Source organism: Nannospalax galili, unplaced genomic scaffold (assembly GCF_000622305.1).
Source record: "Nannospalax galili isolate Female #2095 unplaced genomic scaffold, S.galili_v1.0 scaffold383, whole genome shotgun sequence".
Lineage (NCBI taxonomy): Eukaryota > Metazoa > Chordata > Mammalia > Rodentia > Spalacidae > Nannospalax > Nannospalax galili.
This window is the reverse complement of record NW_008351346.1, coordinates 2,696,666-2,717,700: the sequence shown is the minus strand read 5'-3', so window position 1 is coordinate 2,717,700 and position 21,035 is coordinate 2,696,666. Positions and strand designations below refer to the sequence as shown.

The 21,035-nt window shown below is 42.8% G+C and overlaps 1 protein-coding gene across 1 annotated transcript in view; it reads right to left on the bottom strand.

The window, feature by feature from the left end:
* Window positions 1-5,264: 5,264 nt before the first annotated feature.
* Window positions 5,265-21,035, bottom strand: part of Lrrc52 (leucine rich repeat containing 52) — a 23,968-nt gene continuing 8,197 nt past the window's right edge. The window contains exon 2 of the mRNA XM_008848228.1: window positions 5,265-5,590. Coding sequence (XP_008846450.1) covers window positions 5,265-5,590 — 326 coding nt within the window. The remainder of the gene's footprint in view (window positions 5,591-21,035) is intronic.

Sequence of the window (21,035 nt, the reverse complement as noted above, 5' to 3'; positions counted from 1 at the left end):
TTTTTTTTTTTCCCCCTAGCATTAGCTTTTAGATACTTTGTGCCAAATCCACAGGTTTTGGAGTTGGGTCTTAGAGGACAGCAGTTAGAAGCAAGAAGAGGCTCAGAGAGTAGGATTTTGTAAAATCAAATCTGGGAAAACATATTAATTTTTCTGACAAGAAAATCTGAGAGACAGGAGAGGAAGTGGGAGAGAGGGAGGGAGGGAGGGAGAGGGAGGGGGGAGAGGGAGAGAGAGAGGGAGGGGGAGAGGGAGAGGGAGAGAGAGGGAGATGGAGAGGGAGAGAGAATGAAATACACAAAACATGATTTCTGGGAGCTCTGGTTGGCTAAACATTTCAGTTTATTTTACCCATGGATTGGGTACAGTAATGTCTTTCCAGCTTGGCGAGTGTAAATCATGGAGGGGAGTTAACACTGCCCCTGCTCCTTCATCGGTGCTCCAGCCTCCCATTCCAAGATGCCAAGTTGTATTGAGTGAGAAGTTCCTGAAGGTCAATCCAGATGTCAAAGTTTTGCTGATCTAATAAGACTAACTTGACACCCCTTGTGTGTGTGTATACATGTGTGTGCAGGTGCACATGTCCATGCTCATGTGTGTGAAGACCAGAGAAGTACATTGTTTATTCTCCTCTGCCTTCTGTGTCTTACTCGCTTGAGTCATGGTGTGTTACTGAACCCGGAACTTTTTAAAATTGGGGTGGGTGCCACCAAGCCCTAACAATCTTTTGCCTGTTTTCTCACACTCTGAATGGGGGTTACAGGTTTATGCAACCATATTCAGCTTTTCTATGTGGATTTTGGGCATCTGAACTCAGGTCCTTGTGCTTACATGGTGAGCATTCTTACCTACTGAGCCATCTTCCCAGCCACAACAGCGCTAGTTTTAATGTGTATTTCTTTGGTTTCTAATGATAGTAAATATACCTTCATGTGCTTGCCACTTTGGAAGAATTTCTTCTCTGTTCTTATTCTTAGTCGATGTTTCTGTTAGGGTTCTGTCTCCTTTTTTGTTTTTAGTAGTCTTTTGTGTATTCTATATTATCCATAGTTTTGAGGTGGCTTTGGAGGCAATGTATTCCATCATCCTCATTTGAGGAAACTGAATCCAAGCATTGAAATACATTCATATAAAGAAGAAAAGTTGTAGCAGGAAATCAGTGTTCTTCTCCCCTATCTTATGAAGTAGAGGTTTTTAACAAGGGAGGAAGTGCAGTAAGCTGTGGGCAGGAACTGCTGGCCATTGCTGATCCCCACCATCTGTGATCCTTTGCAGAGAGAAGGACCATTTGGCCTGACCGGTTGGTCAAGGCTAACTCTGGACCAAAGAGGCTCTTGTAGCCTTTGAGGCCCTAAGTCTAATGACCATTTCCTTCCTCCCATCCACAATCTTCTTGTTTTAGGACTCTGTCCTCTTGTATAACAGGTCTTTCTAAAATTCCAAAGAACATGATAGCATGTAGATTGCTGCCCCTGCCTTCTAAAGACCCAACGGATGGAGTAAGGCCTGAAGTGCCCTAATGCAGATGGGTCGTCTGCCTTATTCAGAGGAACACTGCATGGAACAGTTTCATAAGCTCCTGCTCAACCTTCTGCCCCTACCCTCTTAGTGACGTCTGTTCATCTTCCAAGCTGCCAAACAGAACCACAACTCTTCCCCAGCAGAGTTACCTTTGTTGTTCTTGCATGCTTTCAACTTTACCACTTGTCTCAAATGCTCCTTTCTGTGCTAAGTTCTATGATTTTTCAAGATCTAGGTCAAGCATGGCCTCCCATAGAAAATCCCTCCTTGATATTTCTGGGACCCAAGTTCAGGGGCCGAGTACTCATGAGGTCCAGTGTGTGGTGTGAGTACTGTACTCATATAGGCATGTTACCCTTTGGAGTCACAATGGCTACCATCTGTAAATGATGGGTTAAGATGCCTCTTGGAGGAAGACAGCCACTTCCTAGATCAGTTCATCTGTTCCTTTTATTTTCAAACATTCATTTGTATCAAATATACTCGCACGTCATTTATTTAAAAAGTAGTAGTCGTACATCAGTAGTTATGAAAACAGTAGTCTTCCATTCTTCGTCCCCATGCTTCTCCCTCTCCAGAAACAATTGAAATGCATTTGACAAGTTCTTTCGATATCTCCAAAAGGTACCCTAACATTGTTCCTATTTGACTTCTCAATTTCAGGTACTGTCTACTGACTTCCACTGAGAGGGAGCAGTTAGCTCTCCATCTTGCTCCTGTGTCTTCTGCATATGTCCCTTATTCTTCTTCCCCACATTTAATTGCTTGGCCAATTTTTCTGTGATACTCTCTCTGCCTCAGTGACCTGTGCTACCAGCTCCCTAGCAGTCTAAATCTGAACTTTGGGTACCCTTCTTAACTCCTTATTCCTTCATCTTCCTTCCTATCATCCTTCTCCACCATCCTATCTAGCCACTCATCAAATCTGTCAACTGCATTTCTGATCTTTTAAAATTCATCCAGTTCTTTGTCTCTATGCCCACTGCTCTTGGTCTGCCACCTCTCTCTCCTGCGGAAGATGCAGTACTGCCAATCTCATATCCTGTCATGCCTCCCTCCTATCTCTTCTAGGTTCTATAGCTATAAGATGGAGGAGGGTTGCCCTGCCCCCAGATGACTTTACACAAATGAGAAATAAGTGTGGTAAGTCAATGATACTTTGGAGTTATCAGTTACTGCAGCATAGGGTATTATAATCCTGACTAATACAAGGTATATATAAGGCTCTTCAGAGTCTGTGCTTCTTTCTCTAACAGCCTGTCTTCTTTTCCTTAGACTATACAGCCTAGCTAAAATGATGTTAGGCTCTTTTCTCCTTCATGACCTTTGTACAAGCAGTTCTTGATACTTAGAATGCCTTCTTCTCACCTACCTCCTCTTCGTCTCTGGGTAATCCCACCTCTGCCTTTCAGCTCCAGTTTGGATGTCTCTTCTTCTGAGACTGCTTCCAGCACTCCCTAGTACCTACTGGAAAGGTGCCCTGCCTTTATGTCCCTTGGAGCTCTGCCTGTCTCTCCCTCAGCACTCTGTTCTGAGATTGCCTATTTACTTGTGTCTCCACGAAGCAGGACTGGAAGCCCCATGCTCTTTGGCCTTCTCAGAGCTCGTTAGATCAGGTGCTCAGTCCACAATTGTAGGAAGACCCAGGTATGATCTTAGCAGAGAAGCTACTGTGAAAAACTGTAATTCTATTTCTTCTGTCAAGAGTTCCTTGGTAGTCTAAATCCCCAAGATAGTATTGATGAATAGTTTGGAGGAAACAATCTATATGTAATCATGTAGAGCTGATCTGACTTCTGGCCTCACCAGCTCTGTAACATTTAGCAAACAATTTTACCTCTCAATTCTCAATGTCATGACCTAATGGGAATAATAATAAAACTGACCTCATAAGATTCTGATGATTTAATGATATATATGCACATGCATTTATATACACTGGCTTCTAGAACGATTCGATATATGTTACATATTACTATCATTGTAAAACTATTGTAAATGCAAGTGTGGTCTTTTGTATTGGATCATGGAACAGAAAAGGGGCATTAGGAAAAAACTGGAAAAATCCAAATAAAAGTCTGGAATTTAATTAGGAGTGGTATTCCAATTCATTAGAGTTCATTAGTTTTGATAAATATACCACAGTAATATGAGATTAGGGGAAACTGGGTGAGGTGCATATGGAAGCTCTCTTTGCAAGTTTCCTCTAAGTCTAAAATTTTTTCACAATAAAAATATTTATTAAAATAGATTCTTATTGTAATTGCTATTCATTTCATTCTCATAGTTTCACTAGATGATATATACTGTGATGACTGACATTTACAAAGAAAGAAACTGAGGTACACAGAAGTTAACTCACCCTGTTCACTCCTCACCTCAGATACAAAGTGGGAATGACTGCTGGGCTGAGATTTGAGTGGAATGCAGGGATCAACGTTTATTCAGTCCCTACTTGGTGTGAGGCACCGTAAGACACACACTGTGTCAGTAGAGACTGGAGGATGATGAAACAAGATGGTCTCTGCACTTAAGACCATCACTGAAAGTAAGAAATTGAATTTCCATAGTAATTAAGTGCAGAATTGGTGATAGGATCCCAGCTCCTCGTTCACGATCCATGCTGTAAACCATTGAGTCAAACAAGCTGAAGGGAAAGTGGTGACTGGAGAAATAGAGGTAAAACAGATCTGGTTAGGGGTTCAGGGGCAGCTAGCCTCCTGGGTGGAGATTTAATCCAAACCTTCAACAGGAGTATGGTTTGATGAGCATGGCAAACAAAAGGAAGACCTGGAGTAGGCCTTTGGGCCTGGACTGAACGGCCCCTCTCTTTTGCTCCCTTTATGTGTGCAGCCCTGAAAGCTGGTCCGTGCTTGTGCACATTTGGCTGCTCTGATGAGCACTTTAGACATCAGCCCATGGAGCACAAATTTTGGTGTCAGGAAGCCCATGGTTCAGCATGGTCTTAGTGCAAACTTGAGCTTACTACTCTGTGGCTGGATGCCTCAGCAACATGATGCCTTGACCATCTGACCACCTGGCTGTTTTGAGAGTTAACTCAGTAGGCAAAATGTGTGTAGAGTTGGTTACAGTGCAGGGCAGTTGATAAGGATTCAGTAACCAGAGGCACCTTCTGTGTGCCTTATAGCTCTGCTTTGTCCAAGGCTTAATGTGATGAACCTTGGATTCAGTTACTAAATGTTTCCTAGAAAGGAGAGAAAGGGGGCCATGCATCTTACTAGTTGGGTTACCAAGGACAGTTGTATCTGCCTAGGCCCGAGTTTTTCACTGATAAGTTATACCAATATTTTTGGATCATTGTGATAATTAGGGTGATCCACGGCTACACAGTACTCTTGACTTCTCTTGCAAATTGTTTGCTCCATAAGGAAGATCTTAAACCTTGTAGTTTTTGTATCCCTCTCTCCAGCATTCACTTTGGGGATAGTAGATGCTCACTAAACATGAGGTGACTTGCTTTGAGGGTGGACTTCCTCGATGTTGAGATGAATCCAGCAACTTTTCTCGACTTTGATTTACTCAGTTCTGCTGAGTTTAAGGAAGCATACTTGGGCTGGCGGAGCAGGAAAGGACCAGCCTCTGAATTGACCATCAAATATTTTATTTATTTTTACCGGGAGGCTTCAGTCTCCAACCAAGACATAAATGGTGAGATGGGAGGGCAAGAGGGAGCGAGCAGGGAGCCAGACCAGGGAAGGCACAACGGCAGTGGTCTCTGGCAACTACATCAGCTGAGGGAATCTGCTCTGGTCCAGGTTAGTAGTGCTTCGAAAAATCTGCCTTGTGACGTACACTCTGTGCCCCGCCTCATCTTCAGCATCATCCCCATTTGACTTTCGGTGGGCGTTCTGGTAAAGCACAGCGCACACACCTGTGAGCCAGGCAGCCACAGTGCCTGCAGCAAAGATGCAGAAGCCGATGAGCAGAAGGAAGATGTAGTCTTTGTGGTCCAGGTGTGTGATGCACATGTACTGGAGTGGGTTCCCCACCTGTTTGATGGGCCACCCCATCAGCTCTTCGGGTTCCATGCACGTGGCATTTTGACCATCTATGAAGAAAAACACAGCAGGCAGGGTGCTGAAATAGCAAGACTCCCAGGGGCCAAGGCAAAAACGGCAGGGGAAAGGTGTTTGGACCCTCACTACTCAGTGTGACTTGTGTGCCAGAAGCATGGCAATCACCTGGACCTTGTTAGACTGCAGACTCTCAGGTTCATGCCAGGCTTTCTGAGTTAGGATCTGCTCTCAGCAAGAGTCCCCGGGCATTTGGTGGCATACTAATGTTTGAAAAGTACTCTGCCTGGACTATATCTTACCCCCAGGCTTAGCTGCATTCAGAGCATGACAATAGACTTTGCTTCTTAAGATCCTCTTAAGGGAAGGTGAGACCTCAGCCGTGGCCAGAAGCATAAGCGTGCTGGTACTTTCCACCAAGGTTTACCAGCTTCCTCCTTTCTCCCTCGTTCCCACATTTTTCTTCACATTGTCCCTTTTTCTGTATTTTTACCTGAGCCCAGTCAGGGACCACCTTAAGATTTGGATATGAATTGTCCCCCTAACAGCCTCCTATGTTGAAATCTCAGTTCCCAGTTGGTAGTGACATTGAGAGTGATCAGATCAGGAGGAAGAAAACCTGATGAAAGGACTAATTCATTGATAGGCTCATAGTGAAAGAGCTGTTAGCAGATGGGGCCTAGTTGGAGAAAGTAGGTTATTGGGGTCGAGACTTAACCCTTCTTCTTCTTCTTCTTCTTCTTCTTCTTCTTCTTCTTCTTCTTCTTCTTCTTCTTCTTCTTCTTCTTCTTCTTCTCTCTCTCTCTCTCTCTCTCTCTCTCTCTCTCTGCTCCATGGCCACCATGGGTAAGCAGCTTTGCTCTACCATGAGCTCCCTGCCTTGATGTTCTGCTTTAACATAAGCCCCTAACAATAGGTTCAAGCAACCATAGACTGAAACCTTTAAGATCATGAGCCAAAGTGAATCTTTGCTCTTTTTAAGGGGTTTCTCTCAGATATTATGTCACATTGATGAAAAGCCAAGTAACAGAGACCATAATTGCCACTCAAGAGAATCAGAAACCATTTACCTCAGTTCTAGGAAGGGAAAAGTTTTCCTGGAAATGTTCTTGCTCTGTTTTTCTATGGGAGCCAGGGAAACTCACGATAGAGACTTCATCAGTAGGAGAAGTGGTTCTACTTCTTAGCAATGGTATTGACACTCACTGGCTCGTCATATGATGACTTGAGTCTTCAGTCTCTTTAGCTGCTGATGTAGCTCCCTGACTGCTTCTCTGAGCACTTCCCACATCTAGCACCATGAACTTAGTAGACAGCAGAAGGAAAAGAGAACTATTGAGCTAGACAGAGCAGAGTTCCAATCCGGATTGCTAGTTGTTAATCATGTAAACTTTGGCATGACACCTGATTTCCTCTCTGAGTTCCACTTTCTCATCTTATCAGAGCAAAGCGTGATACCCATTCTCAGGTAGTCAACAGGACTGAAAGGCATGGGAGAAAAGGCAGGCTACTGTGCCAGGTGTACAGAGAGAACATACTCTCAGCTCTGTGTTTTTCCAGCTTTGCATACTCTGTCATGCTGACGCTGAGGTGTATGTGTGGGAAGCCCAGGTGAACATACCCAGCACAGGAAGGATGTATGAGTTTCAAGTCAAGACCAGGGCTTGAGATGACTACAATCAAAAATTGTAATAATAACTACTGTTTTCTCAGCTTTAATATGTGCTGACTCACACATCTTATCTCATTTAATTGTTTTGTTTTGCTTTTTGAGAAAGGGTCTCCCCGAGGGCCCAGGTGGCCTGGAACTCACTATGTAGCCCAGGCTGGCCTCAATTTCACAGAGATCTGCCTGCCTCTGCCTCCTGAGTGCTGGGATTAAAGGAGTGAGCCACCATGCCTGGCTTATCTCATTTAATCAAAAAAACTTTTTTGATTTATTTGTTTTTATTTTATGTGTCTTGCATGATGTAAATGTACCATGTATGTGCAATGCCTACAGAGGACAGAGGAAGGCATCAGATCCCCTGAAACTGGAGTTATGATTAGTTGTTAGCCACCATGTAGGTGCTGGGAACTGAACTCTGGTCCTCTGCAAGAACAGTCAGTGCTCTTAACCACCGAGCCATTTTGAGCCATTTCTCTAGCCCCTATCTCACTAGATTCTTACAACCACCTTGATACACCTAATATTCTCATCCTTGCTTTGCAAATAAGGAAACTGAGACTCAGAAAGTTTAATGACGAAGTTTTCAAGGACCTAGCCAGGAGACTGAAGACAAAGCCAGGACTGAGCTGTTCCAGGGAGCCTAGAGACGTGGGATCTATATCTAGCTGATATGGTAAAGAGAAAGTTTCTCCAAGTTTAAGGTGGGAACTGTGAAACTATGCGGTAGCATCACTATCGTTGGTGACCAAGGAAGTTAGGGAAATTGCTTTAGGTAGGAAACACTAGTAGGAAATAGAAGTAGGAGAATTTATAGCAGGGTTGGCTGGAAGGGTGCCCGGTGGGTTTAGGTGCCTAGAAAGGGCAGTGGAATGGGCTCATTTCATTTCTGCCTCTTGCTTCTGTGTCAGTGTTCCAGTAGGAAAGTTAAACCCAGGGTGTCAGTGGCTAACAGTGTTGCAGACCCACTGCTGGAGGATGTTGTAGACCCATAAAGGGCAGCCAGTGCAGAAATTGTGCCACATTCATTGTTCGCAGTGCTCAGTGGGGACAGGAGAGGAAGAAGCTCCTGCTGAGACTGGGTGTCACTAGGAAGTCCTGTGGGTGACCCTGCTCCGACGGACAGGCTCATATAGAGGGAAAGGGGCTGTGGACTTGAAGGGACCTGAAGCATAATTATGCCTCCGTCTAGCTGGAGAGTTCCTGGGGCTTTGCCTAAGAGCTCAAGAATGGGGCGGGGAGGGAACTGGAGCTTTTCAAAGATTCTATCAAGACAACTATCCCGGGTCACCTGCTCAAACTGCCAGAGACATATCCAAAGAAAGATGGATTTGAGAAAGAAAACGTGGGATTCTGAGGGTCGGAGCTGTGTCTAGGGGTTTATCTCATTCTATTTTTAAAAAGATTTGGCTTTCAAATTGGGGCTTGGGCGGCAGAGATGAGACTAAACATTAAACACACACTTCCCCATTTGAGAGCATTAACTTTGAAAGGAGCAATTAGGCAGTGATTTTAATGCATTGTTAGACTGCTGTGCAAGTGAGGGATGTGGGTGGCTCTGTTGGGAGGGAGGCCTGCTCCTTCTCTCCCCTCCCCCATCACAGCACTGTCAAGGTGGCTGTTCTGTTCCCTATCTCCCTGCTTCTTCCTGCTTCCAAGTTTACAGGCGCTGGTCCATTTCCTATCAGATTTCCTCCTCCAAGCTTATCTTTTCCTAGACTTATTCTGCTTAAACAGTCTCTTGTGAGTACCATTGTGGGTGTCAGAGTAATACCCGCGCCCTGGCATTCTGAGGCTCTCGGCACCTGCCCTCTTCATTCTTTCTACCTTGTGGCACTCCTGATAGCCTATTGTTGTGCCAATAACTGAACAATCAGTATGTTTTGCACTGGCCCTCATCTGTAGCTGTGTCACACCCCTCTTTTTTGCATCAACTGCCTCTGTTTCCAGTTTTTGCCCGATCCAGTTCTTCCATTCTGTAAGAAGTAGCCTAGAAGCTTCTACTCCTGAGTCAAGGGGAGGAAGAAGAAGGAAAAGGAGAAAAAAAGCCAGACATGGCAGCGTGTATATTAACCCCAGTCATCTGTCCTCATAGGGAAGAGGACATGTGCTTGTTCCCAATTCCAAATTCATCCACAGCCTTTCCTTGTAGCGTAATGCATCTGCCATATTCTATATACCCTGTGTGATGCTTATTTGTATGTGTGCCTTTTCTCTCCTACCACACACAGCTTTAGCTCTAGAAAGCATAAAGTATATCTGATCACTGTTGTTAATAAGAACATTTATTCATGGACTAAGTCAAGAAATTGTAGTATTTGGAAAATTTTAAAAAAAATTACTGGATTCTAGTTTAATTTATCATGGCTAGAAACATGCTGTCATTTTGATTCTTTGAAGTTTCTTGATACTTTGCTTTATGGTCTAGCGTCATCTCAATTTTAGTTCAGATTGGTAACCTTTGTATTTGTTCGGTACATTGTTCTATTTACTGTCCCTTTACGTTGCAGTGGTGTAGAGATCAACACCCTTGCTGACTTCTACATTTCATTAAATTTTATCTGTGTGTGTGTGTGTGTGTATGTGTGTGTGTATGTGCTTTGCCCATGCATATGTACGTGAAAGTCAGAGGTTGATGTGAAGTGTCTTCTTCCATCCCTTCCTACCTTATCTGTGTTGAGATAGAGTCTCTCACTGAACCTGGAGCTCACTGTTTTGGAGGGTATCTGGTCAGCCAGCCCCTGGGATTCTCCCATCTGCATCCCTGCCCTCCCAAATGCTGTGGTTAATATTCATGCTGCCATGTGTGGCTTTTTTCCCCCTCCCTTCCTTCTTCTTCCTCCCTCCCTCCCTCCTTTCTCTTCCTCATCCTCTTCTTCCTTCCCCCCTTCCTTCTTCCTTTTTTATTTTTTTTGAGACAGGGTTTCCCTGCAGTCCCAGCTGGCTTGGAACTCACTATATAGACCAGGCTAGCTTCTAATTCACAGTGATCCACCTGCTTCTGCCTTCCAAGTGCTAGGATTAAAGGGGTGCACTGCCATGCCCAGCTTCCAAGTCTGGATTTCATATGATGGCTGGGGATCCAAACTCAGGTCCTCATGCTTACAGAGCAAGTGCTTTACCCACTGAGTCATCTTCCCAGTCTCCCTTGCTGACTTTTTATCTATAAATATTGTCTCTTAGTTCTTGTTAGTCTATATATTAGTTCCTATGAGAAGGAACTTTGCCTTTTTCTAGACTCATTCTGACTCAAAATTCTATCAAAGTTATCAGTCATGGCTATGCATTTTTATTTTCATATCATTCTGTCAAGTTTTGCTTTACATATTTTTGAGCTATATTATTAAGGTACATAGAAAGTTATAACTGCTATCCTTCAACTATTGGCCAAAATATCTCATTATTGCTAGTAGAGCTGCTTGTCTTAGAGTTCTTTGTTTGACATTAGTATAGCTGTACTGAATTTCTTTTGGCTAGTGTGTGCATTGCTTATCTTTTTCCCATTCTTTTACTTTATATATATACATATATATATTTATAACATGATATATATCAATATATATCTATATATGTCTATATATGTCTATCTCTCTCTCCATATATATCTCATTATATAGCCCTGACTGGTCTGGAGCTTGCTGTGTAAACCAGGCTGGACTTGAACTCACAGAGATTTGCTTGCCTCTACTGGGATAAAAGGCATCTGTCATCACACCTGGATGGTTATATTTATTGGGAGTAGGATGTAACTGTTTTTTTTTTTTTAAATCCAAGCTACCAAGACTTTCTGTTTATCAGTCCATTGACATTTAATATCTAGTAACTTGTTTTCCATATTTTATGTACTGTGTCTTCACCTTTTTGTCTTTACTGCTTCAATTCATTTTCTTTGCTTGTTAGTCATACATTCTTGTCCTAGTCTGGTATGCTGACTTTGGAGATTGTATGCCCATGTGCTGATCCTGGAGTATTTGATGTGCTCTAGGTATCACATAAAGCATCTACAAAATTCAGCTGTAAGATCTACTCTGTGCTAAATATTGCCAGGCTATGGAATGAATAAACTGTCCATCCAGTCTTCCCTCCTGTCTTCCTTCACATAGGTACCACAAACCTTGTATATGTTATGCAGTGTCTACTCCAAAGGGCCCCATTCACATTATAGATAGGTATCTAGGCCCCACGGTATCCCTTTCCTCAACACTACTCCAGTGGGCCCAGAGCATCTGCCCTAGTTAAAACTCCCGGGTACAATTACAGATGTTATTAATGTTTAACTTCTTGCAAATGGTTCCTAAGGAAACACAAACCTTCACCTTGTTTATTTCTGCACACGGCATCTTGTTCACAGGCAGTAAACATGTCTTCTCAAACCAGATGCAGGGAGGAGTCAGGGGTTCTGTGCTTCAGAAACACACTAGTGTAGGAGGCCTCAAGGCCTCCCTTTCAGGAAATAGCCTTGACCTCAGGGGCTCCTTCTATGTGGGTCGACTCCTTTCCTTGATCTGTAGAAAGGACCATAGTTCTGGGCAGAGGTCCTGCTGCAGCAATCCGGTATCTGAGGCCAGAAGAAGGCAGGTCCTGTGCTGGCTGTTCTGAGCACTCATCCCTAGTGCATCTTCAGGAGTTATCTGGGCTTTGGTGACAGGACACAGGGAAAGGATGGAATTTGAGAAACCTCCTCTCTCTTACACTGCAGTGGCCTCGCCAAACACCAGGTTTTCTTTTTTCTTTCCCTCTTTCCCTTTTTCCCTTCCCCTTTCTTTCCTTTCTGCAATATTTGGCATTAAATTTAGAATCTAGTGTATACGAGGCAAGCATTTACCATTGAGCAACATCCCCAGACTCTTTAAACATTTTGTTTGCAAAAGGATCTTAATGAAATGTCTCAGGCCTTGAACTCACTCTGTGGTCCAGGCCAGGCAGGCCTTCAACTTGTCACCCTCCTACCTCAGCCTTCAGAGTAGCTGGGATTATAGGCAAGCATCACAAGGTCTGGCTCAAACACCAGTTTCTGCTGGCTCACATACTTGTCAACGTATAAAAACCTAATTCCTTCATGTCTTCTAATTAGGTCCTAGCTTGCTTGGGCGTTATTAGATGTGCAGTGCTTTGTCTTATTTTTATTCTACCTAAACTATGTATTTGTCAAGGAAATGGACTTCATTTAGACAATGCTTGATCATCAACTGTACGGGCTGTGATTCCTGTCTGTTTTGTTTACTGTTGCATCTTCTGTGCCTGTCATAATGCCTAACACATACTAGAGTTTGCTGAATGAATTAAATGTTATTACCAATATTCAGAGTCATAGTTCTTGGGATGATTCTCGGATGGAAGAAAGGAAATGGGTGGTAGAAGACCACAGGTGGGTTAGCCCTCTGACCTCTCCACACTGTCAATCACTACCTAGTCCACAAAGGTCTAGGGAGGATTCAGTGAGGTAATGGAAGTAGAGGCCCTGAGGAGCAGCAATGAATGGACTACTAGACCAAATTGGGGGGAGGTGTCAGTTTTGACCTGGGGAAGGGCTCCTCCTCTTCTGTCCTCTGGGACACAGGTAAGAGTGTGAAAAAGGAAAGGGGCTGGGAAGATGGCTCAGTGGTTAAGAGCACTGGTTGCCCTTGCAGAGGACTTGGGTTCAATTCCCAGAACCCACATGGTGGCTAACAACTGTCCCTAACTCCAGTTCCTGGGGATTCAATGCCCTCTTCTGTCTTCCATGCCATTGCATGACACGGGTGCACTCACATACATGCAGGCAATACACTCATACACATAAAATAAAAGGAATAAGATATTTTTAAAGAAGAGTGTGAAAATGAAAGTACTACAGGCGTGATGCCAAACAACAGTTATTATTGCCTAAAAACTGAGAGCAGAGACTCTTTTAATTAGCCTTTTATATACCAGTGTGAATTCACTGGACCATTTGAACTAAACAACACAGTATGTTTTGTTCACATTTTGCTCTGGCACTCATCTGTAAGCTGTGTCACACCCCTCTACAAAGTTGTGGATCAACTGCCTTTGTCTCCAGTTTTTGCCTGATCAAGTTCTTTCATTCTTTAGGAACTAGCCTAAAATCATCTACTCTTTGTATAAATGCTCATTAATGTCTGTTGAATTCATACATGGACGAAGGAGTGGATTACTGGTCAGGTCTCTGGCAGCACTTTTTAGCCTCTTAGCCTCCGCATCTTTGGCCTGTTGTTTAAGACAGATTGCTCTGGTGGAATTTGAGAAGGCCACTATGGTATTCTGTGTAATGAGTTTCCAGAGGAGATGATTCCCTGGAGAGGAGTCTAGACTGGGCAGTGTAAGAGCCCAGCAATACCAAAGTCAATTGGCCAGTGAGGCCTTCTCACTCCTGACATGGTTCCGTGAGCTAGCTCTTCTACTCTTGACATGGGTTCTACCTTTGCCTACCAGGAGCTAGCTTCATTACTCAGCTGTCTTCCTATGATGTTCCAAATCAGAGTTCAGCAAACTACAGCCTATGGAACAGCTTCTTGTTTTTATAAATAAAGTTTTATTGAAACACAATCTCACAGTCTTTTTTACATTTTTCCTAATTCTGTTTTCATTCTAATGATAGAGGTGGGTAGTTGCCACCGAGACACTAAGTCTAAGATATTTACTATCAGCTTTTAATAGAATATATTGCTGCCATTGTGAACTGGCCCTGACATCTTGAAACCTTGAGCATTTTGATGACTTGGGCTGGCACAAGTAAAGCTTGACCCAGTGCTTATGATGTCCCCTCTCGGATAGGAAGTCCATAGTTTTATAAAGGTTAGATGTGATTCACGGACTTCTGCAACATATAGAAGACTTGAAACTCAGAACGTTCAATCTGACTGTTCTTACTCCTTGCTTTACAAGGAGGAAGTCTGTGTAAATGGATACATACAGGCATGATATAGAGGCTGAATTTCCCTTTCCTTATAATACTTTCCCATGTGCTTGGCTGTTCCTAGAGCTGCCAGTAGGAGATAGAACCTTCATTTCATTAATGAAATAATATCTACAGTGTAAAGTCCCTACAAAGTGGGAAGGTAAGTCTTTGCTATCACCTTCCTGAGTATGTGTTAACAGTAGAAGTTGAGTCCCTGTGTGTCAGGCTGGAAGATGCTACTAGGGGCTTCTTGGAAGCTAACAGTAAACAGTTTCTAGTCACTTTGATCTTGAGTTTAATAATGGTTTATCTGCTCAGAACAGCCCGAATAGATAATCATCTTCATGGATGATGAGCAACTTAGAAAATCTCAAGAGCTGAAGGGTACCAGCAGCAGCTTCTTTGCTCATGTCTAACATTCAAGCCACAAGCAAACACTGTAGGTCCTACCTTCTCAATGTGTCCTGATTCTTTACTGCTTTTACCATGTGCAGTTACCCTGGTCTAAGCCACCATCCTACAGGAGCTTCCTCCCTAGTCTTACCTCCAGACTTTCCTGCCTTCCACAGCTTCACAGCGTACTCAGCATGGTCCCCAGGAAACCATCCAGAGACCTTCATGGATGCACCCCTGTCTCACTCTCTCTAGTTGCACCCATTATGCTGGCTTCCTTTAGGTGAGCAAACTCTTTACCTCTAGAGATGAGAAAACTCAGGCTGGCTGCTCGGGCCTGCCTTTCATTTTTGCCTTCCAGAAGCCAGAGTGGTGCTGGGGAATCCGAGGAGCTCCATGGAGGACTCTCCACTCATTCTTAGGGATCCTAGTTGGGCTGAGTTATGGAGTCTGTCAAAATCACCTTTTTGGTTATGTCCATCCCTTCTTGGATTTTGGGGGTGGTTTAGTTATTTCTCTTCAGCCCCTTCATTTTCCTCAGGAAGCTGCTCTTCCTGAAGGAGAGCGCTCAAGGCCAGGGAATGTGTTGTAATAAGGTAGGACAGTCAGTCTGGCAGTGTAGTTGACAGTGTTTGAACCATCTGCTACCCAGAAATTGATTCTTATTCTCTGCCTCTGCCTCCTTCTCTCCTATCTGCTGCTAGTCTTTATTTCCATTTCTCTGATGGAGGAGCTGGAGCTGGGTTAACGTCTAATAGTGGAACAGTGTGAGACCTGAATTCATTCCAGAAATCAAAGTTTTGGCACAGTTGTGGATGACTTTGTACTTGGTGGGTTGAAATGGGGCCATTATCCTATTACATTCGCCTGGATACAGGATGAAATCGCCACAGAATGAAATGAAGATGTTCTCTGCTTAAAATGCCCTCAAAATGACTTGGACTTGAAGCAGCACATGACCGTAACATCTGCTCCCTGCAGATGTCCCTGCTTTGTGTACCTGCCTCTGTGCACCCTTGCCCAGCCTCCTCCTTGATTTTTGGGCCCCACTATTGGGCTTAATTAGGACTATAATTTTAGAGTTCACACAGAGGGACCCTCTGTCCTAAAACTGCCCAGTTCCTACTGCTGGTAGTACATGACTTTCTGAATTCTTGATTTCTGGTTGTTTCTTGTCAAACCACAAATGCCCCATGAGGGAGACATTTCAAAATATTCTATCCATTAACACTTCAGTGCAAATTAATTTATTTACCAGCTAGAACAGTCCCGGAAACTCTAGAACATAGGACGCTGCCACAGGCTTTCTGAAAAGTGGTCTAAGGACACTTGTCTTGACAGTTCACTCACTCAGAATCTCAAGGAGTGGGATTCTTGTGCTTGGTAGAGTTGAGGACCTCTGTTTGGGCACATCAGGCCTGGACCAATGACTCCCTTACAGTGGAGGTCAAGTCAAGGGAGCTTAACACAGGGGTTAGAAGTGTTAGAGATTGTCTATCTCTGAATGGCCTTTCTTAATTATGTAGCTGTAACCATCTTTACTAGTAATATTTATATCTCCACCTATACCCATCATGCACTTGCTTATCCAGGGCTCTGTCTGTTGGCCACTGTTCTTCTCTTATATCACAGCTATATTATTTCTCTATTTAGGTCTGAAGACTGACAGATATAAGTGGTCTTTGAGAATTTCAAATCCTGGTCCCTTTATTTTCTAAACTTAAATTTTTTTTTTGTTGTTGTTTTTTTGAGACAAGATCTCCCTGTAGCCCCAGCTGGCCTGGAACTTGCTATGTAGACCAGGCTAGCCTTGAACTCACAGAGCTCTGCCTGTCTCTGCCTCTGCTGGGGTTAAAGGTGTACGCTACCACACCTGGCCTGTTTCCATTCTTTAAAGACAGGGAAAGTAAGACTCAAAGTTGGGGAACGGCTTTTCTAAAATCACACAGTGGCGTTGCTGCCTCAGGCAGGGCTTCCTGGATTTTCACTCTGTTTTATGTGTCTTCTATCCCTGGACTGCCTTATTAAAGACAGGCATGATAACTTTTTTCTCTCTGATACAACCACCTCCACATATGTTATGCACATGAAATGTTTTGGAGTGGGATAAATTGATGTGCCTAATGGCAAGGAAATATGGTAATGGAGAAGAGCCTTGAACTTGGATGTCAGGATAGCTCCATGCTGGGCCAGATTCAATAGCCACTTACCCATGAGGATACTTAACATAGTTTAGACATGAACTGTTCCCTTAAAACTCACATGTTGAAGGCTTGGTCCCCAGTGCAATGTTGAGGTGTGGGTCCTTTGGGAACTGATTGACTTCATGAGTCCTCTGATCTAAGCAATGAATTAATTCTTTGATGAATTCATAATTTGAGGGCACTATGAAGTGGTATCTTGTTGGAAGAAGTAGCTCACTAGGGGCATGCCTGCGAAGGGTCTTTGCTACTGGTCCCTCCATCTCTCTACTTTCCAGTGTCAGGAAGGGAGCCGCTTTGCACACATCCTTCTGCTACGATGTACAGCCTCACCATAAGCCTAGAAACCATGGAGCTAGCCAATCATGGACTCAGACCTCTCAACCAAGAGCCCAAACCAACCTTATCACCTTTAATTTGTCTTCTCAGTCATTTTGTTACAGCAATAAAGAACCCAATACAACATTGGATTCTCTTGTGTTAAAGCCTCTTGTGTTAAAAGGCCTTGCTGACTGCTATGTGAGCCACTGGCCTGTGTGGCTATTTAAAGTGGATTGAAATGAAGTAAACATTAGACATTCAGCTCAGTGGTCCTCTAAATTCAAGAGGTCAGTAGCCATTCATGGCTAATGGCTACTATAATGGATAGTACAATTTATATAAATTGTTTGCACTGCTGCAGAAACTTCTGCTGGACTGTCCTGGACCAGATTTTGGGGGTGGAGGAGAAGCAGATGTAGGTGGCCAGGAGCTTAGAGCTGAGTGAGTTTTTGAGAAACATTATAGGAGCATTCAACCCTGTCCTGTTAGGGCAAACAAATATCCCAGGAACAACACAATTGCCAACGTCACCTTCAAATAACACTAATGACTGGAAAATTACAGCTTTGGCCAGGAATTAGTTCACCTACTTGCTGACCTGGGTTAAAAAGGAAATGAAGTGCAGGCATCAGTTTTAACCCTGTACTGATCAGGGCATGGAGAACATTATAAAATACTTCTATTTCTGGTATCATTTGCATTTGGAAACTAAACTGTAAGATAGTCCTTCCAGTGCATCTTGTTAGTATGTCATTGGAGAGTTTTGAGTCATACCTTTGATAATAACACCAAGTCTCCTGCTAAGCTTCAGTATGCCTTCCCTGTTTTGTATTCTGATGAACTGAGATGAGCAAAACATTTTAGTCTCCTATGTAGCCCCTCTTTCAGGGAGTACCCTGAGTCAAAACGTAATATTTGAGATGGACATGTTACCTTTATGCCTTTTCTTTCAAGTCCCCTTCAGTTTTTTCAGGACCTTTGCTTCCCTCAAGGTTTCCCACTGTTACAGAATTAATCTTAGCTGGTTAGATATCCCAAGAATTTATTCCTTTCTTACCTATGAGGGCTGAGAAAAGCTTAAGTACAGTTGTGTTATTCTTCCTAGGAGTTGAAGTATTCCTGTAGGGACTTTTTCAAGGTCATGACATTTTGGGTCATGAATCTTCAATGTCTAATTTCAGCTCAGTGGTAGGCAGCAGATGGGGAGGTACTGCCATAAGTGCTCAGTACTTGCAAATCATAGGGCTGTGTCACTGCGTGGTTATACTGATGCTCTTGCCTTCATCCCTGTAAAGCTCTTCGTATAGCCATACTTTCTCTGAAGAGGATTTTCTTTAGGTCAAACTTTCTGGTCGCTCACCTTCCCACATTCTATGCATATCCCATTCTTATTTCTATAGTCTGATCTCCTAGACAGAGTACTCTGTCCCAAAGTTTCATGTGTGCTGAACCCTTCTGAGGTCTACTACTTGTCCAGGGGACCACTTGGCTGATGTCTGCTGTTCTCCATGGTATACTGAAGTTTTCTTACATCTACCACCCATTTGTTTACAGAGAGCTTATAGTGTGTCAAGTTTAATTCTAATAGCAGTTCATAAATGTTCCTGTTTCATCATCATGACAGCCCTGGGTAGGTTGGTTCTATTATTATCTCTGCTTAAAGATGAGGAAATTGAAGTTCAGAGAGGTTAAATAACTTATCCTACAGATAGCTAGTGGCAGGCTAGGATCATAACCCAAGTTTATTTCTCTCCAGAACCTGAGCTTTTGACACTGGGCTCTACTGCCTGCATGGTAGCTGTCCTCATCACTTGTAGCCAGCTGACCTAAGTGCATGCATAGGCACATGCTGGCTCCTCATGTTGTCTTTGGCTCTGAAGTGCTTGGCTGAACCACGCGACACATATGGATAGTGCTGATCACCTAGAGTCACATGAGTCTCTCCAGATTCTGGGATAGTTATAAACATCAGCAATTATTCAGTATATAATTGAATATATATTATATATAATAACTCAAAATATTATTTGAATGGTAACTAAGTGGTGGCACAGAAGTCTGTTACTGAACTTCTTGCTTTATAAGGAATGCATAGACTGGCATTGCACCATTGTACTGCCCTTAATACTGCACTACAGGGAACATTTCCTAATGCTAAAAGATAGCATCTCCTCTGACCAAAGGGAAGGTATTTTAAAGTGGATTCTCCTTTAAAACAACTAGTCTACATATTTCATAGACATTCTTCCTGTATTCTTAACTGTGGGAGAGATATGTGAGTTCCATTCTGGAACATGTCAAATGCATCATTTTGATAACAAACATGGTATATATAAATGATGAGTTTACAATGAAAAGTTCACCAAGAATGTTTGTCTATTGCAAAGATATTTCTGCCCTATAGAATCATTCTAGGAGAGTCAAATGAAATATTTCCTGAATTAAAGTCTACGATATACTGAATAATTGCTGATGTTTGTCTATCACAAAGATATTTCTACCCTATAGAATCATTCTAGGAAAAGTCAAATGAAATATTTACCTTGAATTAAAGTCTGAATAAAAGGCAAGAAAGGCATCAAGTACTTTTACTGTGCATACTCAATTTTGTGTTTGTGTGCATGATGTGCACCTGTGCATTTACAGAAGTCTCTGTTACATGTTGCATACATATAATATGCAGACAGGTGTGTATATATGTATATCTTTGTGTTTGTGTGTTCATATGTGTTTTTATGTGTGTTTGCATGCATGCATGTCTGTGGTTGTATGTGTGAGAGAAAGAAGAAAGGGGGAGGGAGAGGGAGAGGGAGAGAGAAGAGAGAGAGAGAGAGAGGGAGAGAGAGAGAGGAAGAGAGACCAAATAAGACCCAAATGAGGGCCAGCACTAAGGTTAAGTTTCTCCTTTCTTTTGGAGTTTAGGTAAGTTGGGGTGTGCCTGTTAACCAATGAAAATGATCTTTGATGAGTTCTAAGTAGTAGATGGAAAAGAAATTAAGCTCGTTTAGTTGCATTTAACTAAAATGACAGAAAATGATAGTTATCATATGAATTCATATTGAAAAGATAGTATAGTCTCATTAAAAAAGACTTGCTATAGTTTGGATTTGAAATGTCTACTGGGGCAGTGTTGAATGCTTCGATGATGTTCTCAAAAACTTATTCAGTTCTGGCCTCCTATGTCTGTCTTCCCCTCCACTCTTAAAGTCTGGTCCAGGGTAGTGGAAACAGTATATATATATACACACTATATATATATATATAGTATGTATATGTATATATGTACATATATATGTGTTGTCCAATACGGTAGCCATTAGCCATGCATGGCTATTGGACTTTTTTTAAAAAAAATTAAAAATTTTGCTCTCCTACCCACAGGCCTCTCTCCGGGGTAAATCCATCTTGCCCTCTGTGCCTTGACTCCCCCAGCCTCATTCACCCTCCCATCTTCCCTGCCGGTCTCTCCTAGTTTGGGTCCTGCCCCATTCCTTGTCTTGGGGCCCCAGACACCTGCTTCCTGATCCTTTCATCCAGACCAACGTAGTGCCTTCTCATGTCCACAAAACCAGCCCTTCACAGAGTTCTGGAAGCGATACAAAGAGCTGAAGAAAGGAATGACTATACCCAAGGGGTTTCGGAAAGAAATCCAATGAAGGTATAACTGTGGAAAAGTACAGCTATATCAAGAATGTAAACAGAAATGAAAATGACAAGATTCAATACCCATCTTTCATTATTCAAAAAACACGACTATGTGACTGGATTAAGAAACAAAACCCATCTTTTTGTTGTCTGCAAGAAACTCATCTCACTTTCAAGGACAGACACTATCTCAAAGCAAAAGGATGGAAAAAGTATACCAAGCAAATGGCACTAAGAAAAAAGCAGGTGTAGCAATCCTAATATCTGACAAAATAGACTTTAAACTGAAACTAACCAGAAAAGACAAAGAGGGCTATTTCATTTTGATCAAAGGAACAATCAATCAAGAAGATATT